The sequence below is a fragment of the Dermacentor andersoni genome, chromosome 1 (genome assembly GCF_023375885.2).
Source record: "Dermacentor andersoni chromosome 1, qqDerAnde1_hic_scaffold, whole genome shotgun sequence".
NCBI lineage: Eukaryota > Metazoa > Arthropoda > Arachnida > Ixodida > Ixodidae > Dermacentor > Dermacentor andersoni.
The window spans coordinates 28,607,891-28,630,631 of NC_092814.1; the positions used below are offsets into that span (position 1 = coordinate 28,607,891).

General features: G+C 47.4%; 1 protein-coding gene across 2 annotated transcripts in view; it reads left to right on the forward strand.

Moving 5' to 3' along the window:
• The window catches only part of LOC126545474 (cubilin-like), a 77,895-nt gene that overhangs the window by 26,964 nt on the left and 28,190 nt on the right, over positions 1-22,741 (forward strand). For both annotated transcript variants that reach the window (XM_050193358.3, XM_055061264.2), the window contains exons 4-6: positions 4,013-4,209; positions 4,850-5,182; positions 14,979-15,141. In XM_050193358.3, coding sequence (XP_050049315.1) covers positions 4,013-4,209; positions 4,850-5,182; positions 14,979-15,141 — 693 coding nt within the window. The remainder of the gene's footprint in view (positions 1-4,012; positions 4,210-4,849; positions 5,183-14,978; positions 15,142-22,741) is intronic.

The following is a 22,741-nucleotide window of genomic DNA, read 5'->3' on the forward strand; positions in this document are numbered from 1 at the left end:
GTGGATCCAGGGTTCCTAATTACAAAAGGCTCTTACGTTAGAATTATTCGCAAGAGCGTGTTGTAGCCAATCCCGACGCTGGATATATAATTCATTCGCGAAGCCGGCCGGCCATTGGCGAAAAGCGCTATTGAAGGAAACGTTTTGTGATTTCTATCAACAGGACTGCATTCACAAAGGCGTACTTAAAATTGTACGTAAGTGCAGGTACCGGTACATGGTTTATTGGACATGTTAGCGGAAGTGACCCGCCAGTAGCAAACAGAATTTACGCATTGAAACCTTTGTGAATTCGGCCCCAAGGCCGGTATATTGAAACGATTCAATTGAAATACTTTTAGCGCTACGTCAGTTGTTCGAGCAGCGCTCAGCCTTTATCACCACCGGGATCGGCAGACCCTGAACGGTGTACGATAAGGAAGAAAGAATCGAGCAAAATGAGTCATTACATAAATACTTTCCCAGAATGTCCTTTCTTGATTTATTTTTATTTCAAAGGAGGCAAGGCGCACACATCCATTACGCGTTGCCACCGCACTGTATCTGGTTATTACGACTGCGCGGTTGCTCGCGGTTGCTTGGCGGTCTTTCTTTTAAGGAGGCGTCCCATCTATATCTACCAGATGCATCCTTGTGCATGAGGCGGTAGCTTATAGTGGCTGTGGCGTTGTGCTGCTGAGCTCGAGGTCGTGGGTTCAATCCCGGCTCAGGCGGCCACCTATCGATGGGAGCCATATACAAAAAAAAAAAAAAACGATCGTGTACTTAGGCGCACGTTAAAGAAGCTCAGGTGGTGGTAAAGCTTAACCCGGAGTCTACGGCGTGCCTCATAACCAGATCGTGGTCCGGCACGTAAAACGTCAGATGATGATGATGAACAAACTTCAGTGAATTCGCGGTAGGGTCCCCCTCCCCCTCGCAGGGGAGGAGGGGGGTGCCCAACTTAGATGTCGGCCATGATCCCTTGGACCCTGGCGGCGTCTTCGGCCTGCCGGATTAAGAGTGCCTGTTTTTGTGGGCTGGAGCTCAGGAGAGGACCCCCGAACCCCCACCCCTCCCGTTCGGGAATTCGACCTTCATGGTGACCTCCGGGCAGGCCCAGAGCATGTAGCTCAAGTCCACCCTGTTATTACAGAATGTACATTTGCCTGAATAAATTGCCGGTGCGTAGTGATTCACTGTTGCCAGACCTGGGAATGTTGTCTGAAGTAGGCGCCACGCTACTGCCTGTCTCTTGTTTAACACCTCAGAATGTATTCCTTCTTTATTTAAGTTCTGATACATAGACAATCGCCGTGCCATTCAGCGTCTCTTTAAAAGAATGACCCCGAAGTAACCGCCCCGTAAGAATGAGATGCAGAATTTTTCACGGGCAAATTGCAGTTGGATGCAAAACGAACTGAAATAATTCTAGTGGTCGTTTCTTATGAAAGCCTGCAGATATAAAGTGTGAATGATAACTTGGCTGTTGCTTTGTGGTTAAATAAAACGACTGCATGACAAAGATGTTCTGCAACGAACAATAACTCAAAGTGGCGTCAAGCAGTGTTCGACGACGTATGTTAAACGACATTTCAACAAGAAAAAGGACAAATAAAGAAGTGTATACGCAAAATTTATGCGCAATAAGGCACTAAAGCAATATACACAGAAAGGATGAGGTCGTGGGATAAAATCCCGGCCATGGCGGCCGCATTTCGATGGGGGTCAAATGAAAAATACCCGTGTACTTGGATTTAAGTGCACGTTAAAGAACCCTAGGTGCATAAAATTAATTTGGAGTCCCCCCACAGGGCGTGCCTCATCATAAGATTGTGGTTTTGGGACGTAAAACCTCATAGAATTTAAAAAAAAGTTTTTGAAGTGTTTTTAAAAAATTAAAAGCAGCTAACGAGGAGATATATATATATATATATATAAACGGGAGAAGGACGGAAACCAAGGCGCTCGATTTTGTTTATCATGACCACATAAAGCCAACAGACAATGAAGCCAAGGAAAGCACCGGGGAGAAATGGAAGTGGACGAAAAGATAAGTTGTCGCCAGTGGGAGCCGAACCCACCACCTCCGCATTACGCGTGCGTTCCACTGCCAATTGTGCTACGGCGACGACTATCAATTCGTCCACTAACTTCGGTATTTATGTTTACTAGATCAAGCCCTAGGAGTGTTAGCCAGCGCAACTCAGAGCCATGGTAGGCGGATGTCGAACATCCTTTTTTGCCCGATACCGTCACGTAACACGGGATCTTAGTTGAGTAGGCGCGTGACTAATAAACCCTCGCATGGTACCTAATGACATCAAGGCTGCCAGATTCGAGACCCTCGCTATGAATAAACGAGAGCAGAAGGGGAACCGAGGGGCTCAGTTTTGTTAATTATGACCACATAAAGCCAACATACAATGAAGGCAAAAAAAGCATCGGGGAAATTAGCTGTAGTTGATGACTAGGTGGGGTGAAGAAATTAAGAAATTCGCAGGCGCCAGTTGGAATCGGTTGGCGCAGCACAGGGCTGATTGCAGATCGGAGGGAGAGGCCTTCGTCTTGCAGGGAACTTAAAATAGGCTGATGATGATTAGGATGAAGTCGAAATGTAGAAAATAGTAGTCGCCTAATCAGGTGAGTCTTTATTTCTTTTTCCTGCTCAGTGATCTTATCCGTGTTTGCTTTCTATACTTGGCTATCAATTGGGGGATCACTCTCCGCGGTCAGTGACAAGTTAAGGAGCACCGTCAAGTCTTTGACGTAGTAGTTCTGCGGAAACCCGCAAGGTGGAGAGAAGTAATGAATAAAGAGAAAATCAGACATCCACCCGTTCGCAGCAATTGCTACAAAGGAAACCCATACGGGTTCATACGGTTCGAACCCGTATGGGTTTCCTTTGTAGCAGTTGCTACGAACGGGTGGATGTCTGATTTTCCCTTTATTAATTACTTCTCTCCACCTTGCGGGTTTCCGCAGAACTACTACGTCAAACACTTGCCTTTGCTTCGTGTTGTTTACAAATTCGACTTCGCCCTGCCATCTGCTAGCCGCCTGGTTAGCTCAGATGGTAGAGCGGCTGCCCCGGAAAGGCGGTGGTCCCGGGTTCGAGTACCGGACCAGGACGAATTTTTCTTCAACTATAAGGCTTCTCTTTCCAAGAACCCGCATGGGTTTCCTTTGTAGCAATTGCTGGGAACGGGTGGATGTCTGATTTTCTCTTTATTCACCGTCAAGTCTATTCAACAAGTAGGCACTTCTGTGCGCCACGGTTGTTACTGATCACTTTTAAAGATTTATTAGCAGCTGTCATTGAGTGTCAGTCTCTTGTTCTTCACTAAATAGTTATACTCAGCCAAACACAAACACGCACCCACAAGGCCTGTGTGTGTGTGTTTGTGTGTGCGTTCGTGCGTGTTCCCAAACCAATTTACCGAAATTTGAATGTTACACAGCTGACTGCTCTCAGTAAGGTAGCGACGCAATATAACGACTCAGCTAGAAAATAACAGGCATTAATAAATACGGTCTCTGTCAAACGAATGGCCAATATACCTACCTATGTAGTGGAGGAAGGGACAGAAATCTACGAAGGAGCGTCACATGACATGCCTATATAAAGAAAGGAAGGCTCGCGAAGAAAAGGCCTTACTCACAAGGCAAGGCAAGCGCTGCAGGTTTTTATAGTCGCCGCACGCGTTGAGGGTGTGAGGAGGAGGAAATAAAGAGAGAAGGCAGGGATGTTAACCAGAAATGCGTCTGGTTGGCTACGCTAATCTGGGGGACGGGAAAGAGAGTACAGAAAGATAAGAGTTCCGGAGAACCGATCTGCTCTACCGCGGCGAGAGCTATCATGAACCAGAACAATGTCTTCAAAGACGCTCTACTTGAAACGTCTAACAACTTTATAGTTGGCTGAAAACAGAGGCTCCGATGAGGCTTTTTAAGGAGAGAGAATTGACAGCGTCACAGGCTGAGCGATTGGAGTGGCGTCGTTGCTCAGGCTCGTGTGCCGTCTGCATCGCAGTTCTTCCCCCGTGCGTGCGGACCTTCACGTCTGGCGAAGGCCTGCTCGAGATCCCCGAGGACAAGAGCAAGCGGAACATGCTCATTCGCCGCCGGCGCTGGTGCTTCCGCAGTGCTCGCGGAAACAGCTACCAGTTCACCTTCGACTACTTCGACCTCGTCGGCGAGCCTCCAAAGTGCCGCCACATGTACATGAAGGTGTGGCCTCTCGCCAGCTCTTCGCATTACTTGTGCACTGGACGCGCTAATGGCGGTACTCGAATAAGGCACTGTTGAAAGCCTGAGCCCGTATTCAAAAAAAGCGCTTGTGCTAGAATTGTTCGTAACAACCAACTCCAGCCAGTACTGTTGCTAGACATATATCATTAGCCAAGTTGGCCAACCAATGGCAGAGAGCACTCTTATCCGGCCCTATTGAGAAAAACGGGGGTGATGCGGATCGCGGCCTTTCTGGGCATCGCCACAGCGTCAAACTGAATTTTCTCGTTCTCGTTATCGTCAGCTCGGTATTTCTGCCAATGAGCATAACTCCAAAGTAAAAAATAAAGATCAACCAATAAATGAAAGAGAAACGGAAACAAGTGTTGTATTCGGCTTCAGTTCTTCTTTTCTTTGGTGGAACCATAGGTTCGCTCAAGAATAGACAGGGGCCAAACTAGAAAAGTTTGCGCACAACCCCTTTTCACTGCGTCGGCTAACGTGCACGTTGGTATCTGATGACGCGGCCTTGTGTATGCTCCGGCTGCCCGTGTGACTAATGGATTACTCTTACGTTCTCTCGGAGCTGACCATCGCCGTCGTGGCTGTCGGTCTCTCGTCAGTATGAACGCGCGCGCAGGTCCTGGAGAAGAACGAGGGCCAGGTGCGCAGCCATTCGAGGATGTGCGGCAAACTGATCCCAGAGCCCGTGCATACGCGTAGCAGCTCGGTCTCGCTGCTCTTCCTGAGCGACCGCCCGCTTGACAAGAATGGACTGCATGTCAGCTGGAAGGTGTTCGGCTGCAACGAGGAGCACCGCGCGGCTGCCGGCAAGCTGCGGTTCCCGCGCGAGGGCGTCTACACCGCCTATCCGGCGACCTGTCGTTGGACCATCTACGCGAACAGCGACCAGACCGTCGAGCTCACGGTCACCAGGCTGAACCTGCAGCGCTGCGACCTCGAATACCTCAGGGTGAGTTGGGGCAGCCGTGGGATCGGCTGTCCGGCCATCACAAATGTCTGCGAGAATACGTTGCTGTTTAGTCGAGGGTTTGACAAAAGTTGCTTTGGTCATCATCATCATCATCATCATCATCATCATCATCATCATCATCCTGGTTATGCCCACTGCAGGGCAAAGGCCTCTCCCATACTTCTCCAACTACCCCGGTCATGTACTAATTGTGGCCATGTTGTCCCTGCAAACTTCTTAATCTCGTCCGCCCACCTAACTTCCTGCCGCACTCTACTACGCTTCCCTTCCATTGGAATCCATTCCGTAACTCGTAATGACCATCGGTTATCTTCCCTCCTCATTACGTGTCCTGCCCATGCCCATTTATTTTTCTTGATTTCAACTAAGATATAATTAACTCGCGTTCGTTCCCTCACCCAATCTGCTGTTTTCTTATCCCTTAACGTTACACCTATCATTCTTCTTCCCATAGCTCGTTGCGTCGTCCTCAATTTAAGTAGAACCCTTTTCGTAAGCCTCCAGGTTTCTGCCCCGTACGTGAGTACTGGTAAGACACAGCTGTTATAAACTTTTCTCTTGAGGGATAATGGCAACCTGCTGTTCATGATCTGAGAATGCCTACCAAACGCACCCCAGCCCATTCTTATTCTTCTGATTATTTCAGTCTCATGATCCGGATCCGCAGTCACTACCTGTCCTAAGTAGATGTATTCCTTTACCACTTCCAGTGCCTCACTACCTATTGTAAACTGCTGTTGTCTTGCGAGACTGTTAAACATTACTTTAGTTTTCTGCAGATTAATTTTTAGACCCACCCTTCGGCTTTGCCTCTCCAGGTCAGTGAGCATGCATTGCAGTTGGTCCCCTGAGTTACTAAGCAAAGCAATATCATCAGCAAATCGCAAGTTATTAAGGTATTCTCCATTAACTCTTATCGCTAATTCTTCCCAATCCAGGTCTCTGAATACCTCCTGTAAACACGCTGTGAATAGCATTCGAGAGATCGTATCTCCCTGCCTGACGCCTTTCTTGGAATTTTGTTGCTTTCTTTATGGAGGACTACGGTGGCTGTGGAGCCGCTATAGATATCTTTCAGTATTTTTACATACGGCTCGTCTACACCCTGATTCCGCAATGCGTCCATGACTGCTCAGGTTTCGACTGAATCAAACGCTTTCTCGTAATCAATGTAAGCTATATATAAAGGTTGGTTATATTCCGCACATTTTTCTGTCACCTGATTGATAGTGTGAATATGGTCTATTGCTGAGTAGCCTTTACGGAATCCTGCCTGGTCCTTTGGTTGACGGAAGTCTAAGGTGTTCTTGATTCTATTTGCAATTACCTTAGTAAATACTTTGTAGGCAACGGACAGTAAGCTGATCGGTCTATAATTTTTCAAGTCTTTGGCGTCCCCTTTCTTGTGGATTAGGGTTATGTTAGCGTTTGCATTTTTTGCAAGTGCATTTTTTTATGCTTTGGTCAGGGATCATTAAAAAAAAATGCACTTTCATTCCACCTTGTTAAAGCTGGTGCGGACGTTAGACAAGTACCGCCCCACCAAGTGACGTTAGACGACGCTACACAAGCACCACCCGTCACGCGCGCACGCACGTGTGCGGAAGTGCAGAATACGCCCTCATTCTGCTAGGCCGTCGACCAAGCGCAAGTGCTTTATTGTACTAAATTAAAGGGAAAAATGATTTCTTCTGCTTCAGTAAATTACCGTTCTACAACGCCAACAACATCACTCTTACAACGATAAGACGTTTGGTAAGCCAGAAAAAGCGCAAGAACGAAATACGGGTGGCGACGCCTACTTAAAGGGCCACTAAAGTGAAAATTGATTTCTTCTGCATCAGTAAATTACCGTTCTACAACACCAAAAACACCACTCTTACAACGATAAGACGATTGGTAAGCCAGAAAAAGCGCAAGAACGAAATACGGGTGGCGACCCCTACATAATTTTCCGCACCTGGGGGCTGTGACGTCTTGAATTTTGATGACATCTTCTACGGCCTACTAATTATATATAGCGGTACAGATTGACTACATTGTGTTCTAAAGGAACCAAATATTAAAGATCGCAAGTTTCGGGAACCTTTACTCAGCCAAAGCGGCCCAAATGCGAAAACATACTTTAGAATACCTGACGTCACGCTGACGTACCGGCGCTGGGGTTTCGGCGCGAAATTCAAATACTGAGACTTGGACCTTCATTATCTCATCTAATAATCAAACTATTTCTTTTAAATGACTGCCTGCAGGGTTCTCAAACAATGCTTCATTAGTCTAAACTGATTTATTGTTTCGCTTTAGTGTCCCTTTAAGTTCCCGCACCTAGAGGCTGTGACGTCTTGGATTTTCATGGCATCTTCTAGGGCCTGCTAATTATATATAACGGTACAGATTGACAACATTGTGTTCTAAAGGAACCAAATATTAAGCATGGCAAGTTTCGGGAACCTTTATTCAGCCAACGTGGCCCAAATGCGAAGACATACTTTGGAATCCTTGACGTCACGCAGACGTAACGGCGCTGGGGTTTCGGCGCGAAATTCAAATACTGATACTGGGACCTTCATTTTCTCATCTAATAATCAAACAATTTTTTTGACATGACTGCCTGCAGGGTTCTCAAGCAATGCCTCATTAGTCTAATCTGATTTATTGTATCGCTTTAGTGTCCCTTTAATGTTGAAAAGTATATTGCGTCAGAAAATGCGTAAAGTACGACTTATACAGAAGCTGCAGACATGATATGTTCGGATTGTAATAGGAATAAGTATTTTTTGATCTATATATAGTCACCAGTGGCTCTGTATGTATATTGGTATGGGTGTGCATGTGTATATGCGAGTATGTTGGTTCATGAGAGTATATATATCTATAATGCATATGTGTTTGCATGTACGTTGTTGCCGAATATTCTTTAGGTGGGGCTGCGGGCCTCGTCGAGCTGCCTCTACTGGAGCAGCTTTTACTTGCAGCCTTCTCCATCAAGTAGATGGAAATAAAGTTATCCTATTCTATTTTATTCTAATATACAAGAAAACATAATTCTGTTTGGCGGAAACTGAAAGACAAAGCCCTTTTTGCAGCTGCCGTACGAGGTCCATCCTCATTCTTGTAGGCCCTCTGCCTGGCTCAAGAGCGTTATTGAACTAATTGAATTTCTGAAAATGAAATATAACGTAGAATTCGTAAAGTAGAACTGATACACAACCTACAGACATGGTAACATCGGATTGTAATTCGCATATACGAGAAAACATAGTTCTGTTACGTGGAAACTCAAACACAAACCCCTTTTCCAACTGCCTCGTTTGGGGTGAGCACGCCACGAAAAATCCCGACCAACCGGAGGCTAACTGTTCGCTGTAAAAATTATTTCGATCACTGACCAAGCCAGGACTTCCGGAGCCCTTACGGATTCCTCGGAGGACCAAGAAGGCTCGTAAGGCCTGTGAAACGTAGTTTTCTTTGCGTCTTCACTTTGTCAGTGACCGGAATAACTACTCGAGCGCAAAATACATAAGAACACCGCAAAAATGAGACTTCATGAGAAAGTCTTCAAGAGGGGGTAGAGCTCGGTTCGGCCTTAGTGTCGCGATATTTTAACTGACCATGTGTATTTGCCTGTCCGTCTCTGGTTTTAACAAAACGTCGTCAGCACGATGCCCTCACACAGCGGCCAGTGATCGAGCTCGTCCGATACAACGACATGAAGCCAACAGACAATGAAGCCAAGTAAGGCCAATTACTGTTACAACAGTCAAAAGAATTCAATCGTGCTCGTTGCGTCCGTCCGTCTTTTGCGTTACGCCATCGTCAGGCTACCCGCTGAGCCTCACCATAGGGCGAAGAGCAACAAAATTTAGGCACCGCCGCTGGAGGGTGAACGTCAGCACCAGGGGCAACGTCGGTCGGGTACACGCTAACATTTGATTGCAACGCACGCAGAAATTGGCCATTTCTGAGGAGGCTTGCCCATCACGCACACTTGCCCACAGCAGGCAATACTCTAGCAAACGAGGGCTTCTCTGCGCCCATCTGAAAGAAGGTATTGTTGTTGCCGTTCTTGTTTCCCAAAGTTCTTGAAAAGATGTCGATGTCTTCGTCTAAGTTTCTTATAGACGATAATTATGGCCACTTAGGCCACAAGGATGGCTGGCTATCCCGAAATCACATATTTAAAGGGACACTAAAGAGAAAAATGATTTCTTCTGCATCAGTAAATTACCTTTCTACGACACTAAAAACACCATTCTCACCACAATAAGACGCTTGGCAAGCCAGAAAAAGCGCAAAAACGAAAGGCGCGTGGCGACGCCTCCTTGAAGTTCGAAGTTCCCGCACCTGGTCGCTGCGACGTCATGGATTTTGTAGGCATCTTCTAGGGCCTACTTACTTATACAGTGGTATAGATTCACTACATTGTGTTCTAAAGGAACCAAATATTGAACACAGCAAGTTTCGGTAACCTTTTCTCAGCCAATGCGGCTCAAATGTGAAAGCATACTTTGGAGTCCCTGACGTCACATTCCCGTGCCGGCGTCGGGGTTTCGGCTTGAAATTCAAATACTGATACTTCGATCTTCATTTTCTCATCTGATAATCAAACTATTATTTTGAAATGACTGCCTGCAGGGTTCTCAAACATTGCTTTATTAGTCTAAACTGATTTATTGTTTCGCTTTAGTGTCTCTTCAAGAAAAGCAACAACATTAATAATAACAACAGCAAAAAGATTATGAAAATACACAACACTGTCAAAAAGCTATAACGAAATAGCAAAATGCTAATAGACCAAGTGCGCAGACCCTGGTGGAAAATAGCGAAAGAGTGAAAGAAAGGTTGAATACTCCAAGTGTTTTGAGACAACACGAGTATGAAAAGGTCAGAGCTACACAGAGGAAATTTAGAATGCATATAAATTACTGTTCACAAAAAAATTATAAACTCGCTGGCTGCGAGAAAATCCCGTGGAGCCTTGAGAGCTAACCTCTGGTTGCTGGGGCAAGACCAGAGTCCAAGGAACTTTTGCACAGGGAAAGGGCTTCTAATAAAATGTTGAGACGACTGCGATATATCTCTCGCTGTTGGTCGTGTTGTGGCTACTCGATGAGACAGTGCCTAACTGAAGCTTCTATTGCGGTACAGTCTGAGCACTCGGAGATGGCGGTGTCCGCTGTAAGAATCTGCCGCAATAAAGAGTTCAGGCCTGGGCCGGATAAATCCTTGAATTATTTGTGTTTTGCTAGTCATCACCACGAAGACGCGTGCTTACACAGCGCCTGATCCAAGGCATCCTGCTCTCGATTCGTCTGTGACCCAACAAGCTCTGTCCATTGACTAACTTATGCTCAGCCGCCGAGCAGTAGACAATGAGGCAAACTGCTAGTCAGCTTTGCCGAAATAATCAAGCATTGTACTATACCAATAAATGCCAGATGTAAAATTGAGTGAATGATGGGGTGGCGGCACGTTACTTTCTGCCCTTAAATACATGTTGTCCTTATATAACACAGATCATAAGCCAGGAAGGTTTCTTGTTAAAAGTGTTCAGAGCCCGAAACGTGTTTTTCAATGTATATGGAGGTGGCAGAACCTGATTCATTGGACGCATACATCCACACGTTCACAAGATCCAAGTGTTACGGGATCGCTTTTTCAGGCACGTTGACATTCACGCACTCGAAGACTTGAAAGACTGAAATACCTCTCGCGAGAGCTTCTTTTGATTTTCCACCCGCTGCTCTATATATTGTCATGGAGTAGTTAGGATAAAGAACTCAGCAGCAATACTGTGAATGACAAAACTAAATTTTATTGGGCGAACCTGTGCCGCAAAAACATGCTACACGTAAGGCACAACGATAGCGGCGAACGCAGTCGGCGATCGTCGAAATCTGATCAGCGGGTCAAGCGCGTCGGCTTTTATACATCAGTCATCGAAGGTTCCAGCGTAATCGCTGGTGCCCGCGTGTCTTCTAGAAAGTTCTACACCATTCGCGTTGCGCACAAATGAAATCAGATTACACAAGGTTAGGTGACAACAGACACAGGATAGAACCATCGATAACATTCGAGAAACTTCGGATCTATACAGGCGCGTCCTGCGCTGTGCGATAACATTTGTTAGGCGGCGAAACTTGGTCCCCCGATAAAGATTAACAAGTACACGCGTCAGTATCTGCCTCTTCAAAAGCATCGTCTCGATGCTGCAAACAAACTAAAATAATAAACAAAAACACCCGTAGTAAAAAAACAACAAAATGACGAAGTTCGTCAGCGTGCGTAAAAGGGCTTAAGACGCACCACGTGGACCACTTCAGATCGTGCGCAGCGCCGCTGTGATTGCGAAATGCCGTTTGGCACGACCTCATAGCCGAGTGCGCCGATACGTCGGATGATGTTGTAGGGTCCGAAATAGCGTCGCAATATTTTCTGACTGAGTCCTCGTCGGCGTATCGGGGTCCAGACCCAAACACGGTCACCGGACTGGTATTCCACGTAGCGTCGTTGAAGGTTGTAGTGTCGGCTGTCGGTCCTCTGATGGTTCCTGATGCGCATGCGGGCGAGCAGCCGGGCTTCTTTGGCGCGCTGGAGATAGGCGGCGACGTCGACATTTTCTTTGTCGGTGACGTGCCACCTTGAACGGGGTGATCTTTGTTGTTTCTTGTACTGCCATGTAGTAAGCGTAGGTTACGTATGACAGGACGGCATCTCACGTCTTGTGTTCGACGTCGACGTATGTACACTGCTAGCATGTCGGCGAGAGTTTTGTTCAGCCGCTCCGTATAGCATTCGTCTGCGGGTGGTAGGCAGTTGTCTTCCTGTGGCTTATCTGGCTGTATTGCAGAATGGCTTGGGTGAGCTCTGCAGTAAACGCCGTTCCTCTGTCGGTGATGAGGACTTCTGAGGCACCATGTCGCAGCAGGATGTTTTCGACGAAGAATTTCGTCACTTCTGCTGCACAACCTTTCGGCAGAGCCTTCGTTTCAGCGAAGCGAGTGAGGTAACCCGTGGCCACGACGATCCACTTGTTTCCAGATGTTGACATTGAAGAGTCCAACAAATCCATCCCGATCTGCTGAAATGGTCGGCAAGGTGACTCGATCGGCAGTAGTAATCCCGCTAGCTTCATTGGCGGTGTCTTGCGTCGTTGGCACTCACGACAAGTCTTGACGTAATGGGCGACGTCACCGGTCTGGCGCGGCGAATATTACTTCTCTTGTATCCTTGCGAGGGTACAAGAAAACCCGAGGTGCCCGGCTGTCTGATTGTTGTGCAGAGCGTGCACAACAATCAGACAGGCACAATGAGGAGGTAGTTTGTATGGTTCCAGGAGGGCCAAGGCAATGGCCACTTGCTCGGCCGCACGCGACGACGTGCTTCGTACCGAAGCGGCGTTAACGGTCGAACCCCTGTGGTTGATTAACACTACCGTGAAATTGTTGCTGTTGCCATACTGGGCCGCGTCAACGAAGCAGCTGCCGCCAGGGAGTTCTGGCGCGAGGCGTAGGAGCGCCACCGCCCTGGCCTTCCTTCTTAATATTTCTACGTTGCGCTGGGAATGTATATTGCGCGGGGCGGGCGATATGATGATGTTATCTTTCTACTCTTTCGGAAGGCCCTGGTAGGCGTCTTCGACAGTGGCCGGGGGGACGCCCATCTCTGTTAGGAGTCGTCTGCCCGCCCTGGTGCCGGAGAGCCTAATAATCTGTGCCATTTCTTGTGCTTCTGCATTTTCTTCCAGGGTATTATGAATACCCGATGGTGCCAATTACCTCTGCCACCGAAGTGGTGGAGGCCCGGGTGTCTTCCAGAAAGTTCTACAGCATTAGCGTCGCGCATACATGAAATCAGATTACACAAGGTTCGGTGACAACAGAAAGCGGATAGAACCATCGATAACGTTCGAGAAACTTCCGGTATGTGCAGGCGCGTCCTGCGCTGTGCGATAACATTTGTTAGGCGGCGAAACGTGGTCACCCGATAAAGATAAACAAGCACACGTGGTCAATATCCTTTTGTCATTGCATGCGCGTGATCGAAGCCGATGCTTTGTGTATGACGTCGCGCGATCAGTCATACGCGACCTTGCCCTGTCTTTGGTTTTCATTTTTTCCGATCAGCCCATGACCGCTTAACCTCCGAAATAAAATTAAATTATAGGGTTTTACGTGCCAAAACCACCTTCCGATTATGAGGCACACCGTAGTGGAGGACACCGGAAATTTCGACCACATGGGGTTCTTTAACGTGCACCTAAATCTAAGTACACGGTGTTTTCGCATTGCGCCCCCACCGATATGCGGCCGCCGTGGCCGGGATTTGATCCCGCGACCTCCGTGCTCAGCAGCCCAACACCATAGCCACTGAGAAACCACGGCGGGTAACCTCCGAAATAGACTCGCTAATGGTGTCTTTATTTTTCAGTTACTCTTAAGTATAATATGCGTGTGCATCGAAGGAGAGTTTGCCTTTGGTCGAGAAAGGCCTTCAATTAATCAATAAATCCGTTTATTTTCAAGCATTTCAATCTTTTCTCCATTTTAGAACAGCAGTTCGGGGTCCCTCAGGCGAAGAGCGGTTGCAGACCACTTGAAAGTGCCCGACGGCCCACGTACATGGCAGCGGTTTAACAGGCCAGATGTGGGCAAATGTAGACAAGCGCAATACAGTAATAAATAAATTTACTTAAAAATACGAACGTATTAAAAATGAGTATTTATTACAAATACACCGAAGACAATTATTCAACGAACACGTACATTCAGGAAATGTTTAGCACACTTTCAGTTCGCTCAGCATAGGGGGTCGCTTGTTAAATCTGCATGCAACAAAAACACCCAATACTACTATCGCTTATATATTTGCAACCGTAACTACCCATGCACCTTACTTTGGTATCTTTGTGTAACGGAAAGTCGTTATTCCATTGTGCATGGGTCACGCGCACAGATGGCGCCGTTGTCGCTCCACACATGGTGCAATCGGAGCTAAATTTACCCTCTCGCTCGGCGTTCCGAGAGGCACAGCTAGGCAGTACGTTCGTCGATCCGAGCGATCTCCCTCTGCCGTAGTAGGTTGCTCGGATATGGCGCTCCGCGTTCGACACCAAGAAATGGCGGGAAGGATCTCGGGCAGCGAAGCAGAAGGATGCCATTCCTCACCCACCACCTTCGACCACGGCGGGCCCCCTACGGATAGGGAGCGAGCACGACTGTGAGTTATCTATTTGGGCCTGTTGGTGTGCCATAAGTATGTGCAGAGTTGCGCATAAGGCTTGTGTCCGTGTCCTTTATGCGCAACTTTGTGCATACTTATACGACTGCGAGGTTAGACCGTGGGACCATCACTAGCTGTATCATAAGTTAAGCTTGTACAGCGCTTAGCGATTGAAACGCGATACTCAGATAGCATGATGGCCGGCACGTTTTCGCGCCACCGTTGGACGCTTGGGACGTTAAGCTGATGCACTTTTTTTGTCACGCAAAAATGAAAATCATTTCGATGCATCGTGACGCAACTGGGCCCCTTCAGCGATCACCCAGCGCTCACCGGTGGCGCAAGAATCACCAGCCGCCGTACTGTCCGAGTATCGCGTTTCACTGTACGCTTTGTAATGCGTGTATAAATACTGCTTGTGCATTTGGTTACGTCACATCTGTGCCCTGGTGCCCATACACCCTCAGCAGCACGCACAATATATTTCACGTATTCTACTGTGGCTTTGTCCTGATACAGCTAGCTTACATTTTTTTTTTCAATTCGGTCGCAGATTTTCGAAGGCGAGGGTGAGCGTCGCACGCTTTTGGACGACGTGTGCCGGCTGGACTCCCCGGTGGTGATCTCATCTACCCGCCGCATTATGAGCCTCCAGTTGCGACTACACGCTCTACGTCGAGACGCTGTCGAGGCTGCTTACCAGATGAGGGCCACGCGTGAGTCCGCAATCAGTATCCAATATTTTACGCACTATTGTTTTTATGCTGATGTAAAGATTTGTGAATTACTGAGAAAGATTTGAGCTCCTAAAATCATACTTTGGAAGAACACATACGTGCATAAAAGCATTACGTGCACATATATATATGTTACGTTATAAGTATACCAAACGTTTCAGCTAAGATAAAACGAAAAGCCTTGTGAATTCTCGCCCAGGTTCCGAATTTGCCAAGCTAGGATCGTTTGTAAGTGCTCCTTGCCTCAGGGCGCTAGCCTTCGCTAGTACTTTGTCCAGCATCAGGACTGGCTGCATTTTTCTCTTACGAGAACAATTCTAGCGTACGCGCTTTTTGTGGCCTTTTTTAAAAAGGCATTATACAGGGGCGGGGCCGCATTTACGAAAATTATATTGCCTAAGAGTGTTTTCTCGTTTGCTCGTGTTCTGACCACCACTCATGAAAGAGATCGGTGCGATAACAAGACGATAGGCACGACGACTATAAATGGCAGATGGTGCTTGCACAAGATAAATTTTGGGAATGTGGATCCAGATTGAAATAAAGGTTTCTCTTCTTTTCCCTTGCTTTCTTTTTCGACAACGCATTCATTGCAGCGGCGCACACCCTAGAGAATATTTCACACAATTAGAAGAATAGTCACCGAATGTGGCCAAATAACTTTTTATTCATTTTATTTTATCTTAAAACACACATTTGATATCACGCTGTTGCAGTTATAGTGACTGCTGAAAGCACTTTCAATTAGTAGGAATCCTCAACATAGCCCCTGTTTCTGCATATTGTGCCCCAAGATCTGCCACAAAATAGAAAAAATAGTGGTGCCTGACCCCGGAAAAAGATGCCGAGTGCGAGTGCGGCTATACTAATCCAGCTACAACCAAATTAGGAAGGCTCATTAAGCTTCAACAGAGACACTCCCTCACCAGAACAGGAATTGGCCTCCCTGGTGCAGTATTTGGCCACTCCCTCCCTCATGATTGATTCCTAAAATTAACCCATGGTCCTCAGTTCCCAGAAGCTGCGGAGCACCTTACCAAAGCGGCGGTCAGACCTGTAACGCAGCAGAGGGTGCCAAGAACCTCTGGACCCGGAGAGGCCGCCAATGGAAACTGACCCTGGCAACCTTTAACAGCCGAACTTTGTCGAGTGAGGCTAGCTTAGCAGGACGCTTTGAGGATCTATCAGGCATTGTTTGGGATATCATTGGCCTTAGTGAGATTAGAAGAACTGGTGAGGCTTATACAGAGTTCACTATACGGCCATGTCATCTGCTGTAGAGGTCTCCCCGATAAGAAGCAATACGGAGTAGGATTCCTAATATACAAGCACGTTGCGGGCAACATTAACGAATTCTTAATAAAGGAAAAATCAGACATCTATCCGTTCATAGCAGTTGCTACATAGGAAACCCATACGGGTTCCTGGAAAGAAAAGCCTCACAGTTGAAGAAAATTTGTTGTCACATGAAAAAAGTAACATATGTCTCAAGACGCCCTTCTTTGCTCCGGCTTTACCGGGCGTAAATGGGAAAGAATGCTGCATTAACCAGCAGCCCGAGCTCGTGCACCCGATGTACCAGATGTGTAGTGATGCTGAATTGTCTGTCTGTTGCTTAGAACAGAACAACGTAGGATGGTGATAAGGCTGCAGCCGACGCTTCTGTGGCAGCTACGCAAAAAGCCCTTTATTCGAGGCAGGAGCGTACTTTTACAGATAACGCTGCATGCCGGTCAGGCACACGTCATTCATGGTACAATCTTATCAGGCCGACTGGCAGATACAGAACATACGTAATAATTGCACGAATTTGTGGGCTAAAAATTTAATTCGCTTAGTGGTCGCTAACCTACTCGCCTTAGCGGAACGTTTCATGTGCTCGTGCGGTGCGCTCATCTCCGATCATGGTTTGTGTGTCGTCAGTATATACAGGGTGCCCCAGCTAACTTTAGCCAGAGTTTAAAAATATGCGAATGCCACGTAGCTGGACAGAATCAAGGTAATGTTGTTTGCCATCGCTTCGAGATACTTAAATTATTGTTTTTTTTTCATTCCGCATAATTAGATAATTACCATTGATTAATTAATCAACTTCTCATATACAGGGTGTCCCAGCTAACTTGGACCAAGATTTTGAAACAACCTATGCATTCTTCAGAACAGAAATCGCGTGGATGTTAGCATTTATCTAAACTTACATAGCCATTTTTTGCTCGTCTTCTTTAAGTAATTAGCCGAGATAAATTAACTTTTTAAATATAGCTCGAGACGTTCAGGCGTAAATAGGAAAGTTGTGGAGCTTCACAAATATTGCTCAACCCAGGTACTTCCAACGAGATAGACTTAGCGTGGCCGTTTTTCTTCGGGAAAAACGAAAGCCCGCGAAGTTTAAAAAATACCAGGTGACAGCGCGCTCTGTGCGCCCGAATGCGCCGCGATTACAGCGCTCTCGTGAGTGATTCGTAAAAACATCGCCAGCGCCGCGCCTTCCCTTCACTTACACTCTTAGGCAAAGTTACACCCTTTGGCTTGCCCCTTCTGCCACACAACAATAATCGTTATCTGCCTTGATGCGTTTCCTTTCTTTAACGCTGCGAGCCCGGAACTTTCCAGTAACGAACGGCACGCGCGTTATCAGCATAGAACAGTTTACACCCTTTGGAGTGCCCCTTCTGATAACGCGCGTGCCGATCGTTACTGGAAAGTTCCGGGCTCGCAGCGTTAAAGAAAGGAAACGCATCAAGGCAGATAACGATTATTGTTGTGTGGCAGAAGGGGCAAGCCAAAGGGTGTAACTTTGCCTAAGAGTGTACGAGAAAGGGCTTCAACCTTTGCTCGGCTCTGACATTACCGGCAGCGGCTGGCGACGGCGCTCCGAAAAAGCGCTTCGTCAGCAGCCGCTCGCGCCTGTCGCCCAAGAACGCGCCGTCATCAGCGGTTTGTTCCGATATGACGAGAAGAGCAACTTTTTTTTCCAGCGTTCAAGTCGATGCGGAATAGAAAAAAATACACACAACACATGCATCATACATGTGAAACCTGTGCGAGAGAGCATCATTTGTTACAACGCGTTTTTGAAGGCCTTTACTGGCCGCGAACTTGCGATTTAGCCGTGGCCGTGCTCCGAGGAGGCACATGACGTCACACCGCGTTCCTCGTCACACCGCGTTTCTCGTCACACCGCGTTCCTCGTCGTTGCGTTCGCCTCCGCTCGCTGCGCCAGCTGCGTCGCATGCCTGAGAACATGCCGGAGGATTGAAAAGGAGAGCTCGCGTGCGCCGCAACCACAGTTGAGGCGGCAGTATGGACGGCGACAAGTCTGATGAACAGGAGGAGGCATGGAATCGACATCGGAACGAGATAAAGAGGAAACAAATCACCCAGGAAACAGACGAACAGCGCGCCGAACGACTGGCTAAACGCCGCAACATAGCTAGACAACCAGGCTAACCTGGACTTGCAGTCAAGAATAACCAAGGCTAACCTTGCTATGCCTTAGCTTTCGCTACGTATATCCTGGCATAGCCGAGCTAAGCCACTGCTGCCAATTTTTTTTCCAAACTGTGCCAGCGGCTAGATGCATGTGAGCTCGACTGTCTATTACTGTCGTGCCGCGCAACCGTTTCGAAGAATCTGTTTGCAGTGCCTAAAGCATGCCGTACTCAAGCGAGCAGAAGGCGAACACGGTCTTAGCCTTGGAAGTGGCACGAGGCGACAAGAGGAAAGCTGCCAAGGTATACCGGAATTGGCAATGTGGGGAAGATCTAGCGCGAACACAATTATGAGGAGTTACGTGACGCTGAAAGAAATAGGTAGCTTCAAGAAGACGCGGCACAAAAAGGGGACCATCAGTGAAGAGGCTGAAGGAGGCATTTTGGCTTTCATGACTGCAAACCCTTTATTCCAGCGTGCGTGATGTGAGGGGTGAGGGCGGCATTTGAAAGTCTTCAGTGTCGAGAGTTCTTAGGAAGGCTGAAATGCATCCGTATCACCTCCAACTGCATCAAAAGCTGCAAGAAAGAAACTTTCAATGGCGGCTTGATTTCTCAAATTGGATCCTTGTGAACAGTGACGAACTACCGTATTTTGTTGACAAAGTGCTCTGGACAGATGAGGCAACCTTCTCCAGAAATTCTCAAGTCAGCATCCATAATGCGCATTACTGCAGCAATACGAAACCGCATTGGGTGGCGCAGACCAGACACCAGTACCAATGGTGATTCAGTGTGTGGTGAGGTATCTTTGACGAAAGAATAATTGGCCCCATATTTTTGACCACATGCTCACTGCTCAGCGGTACGTGAACGACATCTTGGAAGGCCCAGTCGAAGATTTTCGCTGTGATCTTCCTATTGCGTTTTCAAAGCAAACTTGGTATCAACACGACGGTGCACCAGCTCACAGCAGCAGCCTTGCCCGAGCCTGGCTTGACGAAGCCTTCAAACGCCAGTGGGTCGGGCGGCATGGACCAGTGGCATGGCTTGCAAGGTCACCGGACTTGGCACCTCTTGACTTCTTCTTGTGGGGACATGTGACGAACCGAGTGTACCGCAAACCTACAACTACACCAGAAGCGGTAAAGGCAGAGATTGCTGAGGCCTGCAGCGAGATACCGTCCTGCGTCATAAAAAAAAGCTACATCAGACGTGCTGAAAAGGTGTCAATACTGCATTATGGCAGAGGGCGACTTGTTTGAACGCATTTGACTTGTTTGAACGCAGCGAATAAATCTCTACAACCATTATCCATGAAAAAAGCCATCCTGTGTGAAACTTTTGTACGAATTGGAAAAAGCACGTAAGTAACATGAAATTACAAATTCTGTGCCGTCAAGGAATGGACAGGAAGCTTAAAAGCTACCCTCCATGTCAGTTTACAATTTGTGACAACCAGCGTAATTCACTCGACGTTATCAATCTTGTTATAACGCGTGTTTGCGTCTTGCTCCCAAATTCGAACTCATGAGCTTGTCATTTTTCCTCCGCATGCATTCTGCTAGCGTGAGAGTGCAATTATCGCCGCAGAAATTAAATTATGGGGTTTTACGTGCCAAAACCACTTTCTGATAATGGGGCACGCCGTAGTGGAGGACTCTGGAAATTTCGACCACCTGTGATTCTTTAACGTGCACCTAAATCTAAGTACACGGGCGTTTTCGCATTTCAACCCCCATCGAAATGTGACCGCCATGGCCGGGATTCGATCCCGCGACTTTGTGCTCAGCAGCCCAGCACCATAGCCACTGAGCAACCACGGCGGGTTATCGCCGCAGAAACGGGTGCCGCGCTGTATTTCAACTGCCGCCCGAACCCACTGGCGTTTATCGCGGAACAAAGCGCAACGCGAAGCTCTGTCTTGGGCAGCACGAAAGGCGCAAAGCGAGCGATCTTTTTTACAAAGCACGGTTGAGAGCGCTGTAATCGTGGCGCATTCGGGCACACAGAGCGCGCTGTCACGTGGTATTTTTTAAACTCCGCGGGCTTTCGTTTTTCCCGAATAAAAACCGCCACTCTAACTCTAGCTCGTTGGAAGTGTCTGGGTTGGGCAATATTTGTGGAGCTCCATAACTTTCCTATTGCCGCCTGAATGTTTCAAGCAATATTTAAAAAGTTAATTAATTTATCTCGGCTAATTATTCAAAAAAGACGAGCAAAAAAATGGAGGACGCTTAAGCTTTGCCTTCAAAAGTGGAACGCGACAGCGTTCCCGTTAACCCGCCAAGGGGTGTAAGACAATGCGCTACGGCGCAGCGATCACTTACGAGGCGCCCCGCATCGGACTTTGCACCCACTAATCACGCGGTGAGCGCCGAGCAACGCAGCGTTCGGCGCGGCAACGAAACGTGCGCCTGAGCAAGCGGGACGAACCAAAGAACTCGGTGATTCGGAGGGCGAAATCATCTACGCGAGCCAAACGTCGTGATCGGCACGGACAGCCGGGCCGCGACGCGCCTCGCCCCGATCCCCGCACAGCCCCAATGCACTCAAACGAGATGAAGGCGAGAAGCGGGCGAGTGGGGCGCCACCTGTCGGGACAGCGCCGTACAATGCGAGGAGGGGGTCTTCTCTGTTTGCCGCAAGATGGCTCTGCGTGTGCGGCAAGCACAGAAGAAATGTAGCGGAAACATACTTCGCTACGCGTTTAACTGCGACTTCTGTAATTTACATGCTAGTAATTACCGATATACACAGCAGTATAACTTTCTACGGCAGGTTTCTAAGGCAACACCGCATTCACTAGAGGCGCTTTTGTCCCACATTGAACCCTCGAACTCATGGCTGAGTGGTAGCGTCTCCATCTCACACTTCGGAGACCCTGGTTCGATGCCCATCTTGCAAGTTGTTTTTATTTATGAGTTGCCTTCCGGGATTTTTCGCTCACGGCCAACGCCGCCGACACCGGCTTTTCTGCGACACGAGCTCTTTAACGCTGTCGCTTTAATATGGTCCTGTAAGTTTAGATAAACGCTAACAACATCCACGAGATTTCTGTTCTGAAGAACGCATAGGTTTTTTTCAAAATCTTGGCCCAAGTTAGCTGGGACGCCCTGTATATAATTAGATGAAAAGTGCCAATGAGAAAATTGTAGAGCAACATGAAAAGCGTCTGATATAGCTTTCTGTGTTGCTCAATACGTGCTACATAAAAGTGTTTTTCCGAACGTGAAATAAACCCGCGAATACACGTGAAATTGCCTCGCGACTGGCCGCTCGATGCACTTTGCGTTACCTTACACCATTACCTTACCGTTACAACCGCTACAACATTACCTTGGTTCTATCCAGCTGCGTTTCATATGCATATTTTATAACTGTAGCTAAAGTTTGCTGGGAGACCCTGTATACAGTGCTCCATTTATCAGTTTTGTATCGTTTGTAGTGGTTTTGTATCAGTTTCGCGGCGTTGAATAAAAACACTGTCTCGTTGTCCTAGCTAACCGTGTCTTTATCATTTTGTTGTTGTTTTTTAACTTCATGTCAGAAATACAGTGTCTTGTTTTAGCTGCACGGAATTTTACAGAAAGGTGAATTTTGTGAGTATAGGTCCCGATATTCTAACAGGTTATGTATGTTTGTGAACACTAGGAACTCGGTATCGTGCAAAATATGGCAGATAATTCATTAGGATATCTTAAATAACTGCTTAATTGGCAATTATAGCGGAAATTCGGGAATTGAGGACCCAAAGTTACATTATTAACTCAACAAAAACTTATTTTCTAAACAAAATCGCCTTGGATGTTAGAGCCTGCAGTACTTTGGCCCTGTGGGCGGCCCAGTATAGCAGTACCGAAAGAAATATGAAATAGTACATGGCTGACGTCGATCTCTCTATTCTCTCAATTGCGTGTGCAGACCAACAGTAGCTCAAGCTTTAGCTGGCACGGGCTTCATCGCAGCCTTCTTTTTTTTTGCATGGTGACGCCACAAATCGACGCGAAGCGTGCTCTATTCCGTTCCCAACATTGTGGTGGTACCGCAGCTTGGATAATGACGTTTGCCAACAGTCACAAATAAAGAAAGGCTTTGTTAATCAGTATCAAGAGAACTCGTAATTGCCATAGAATTGATGCCCGTGC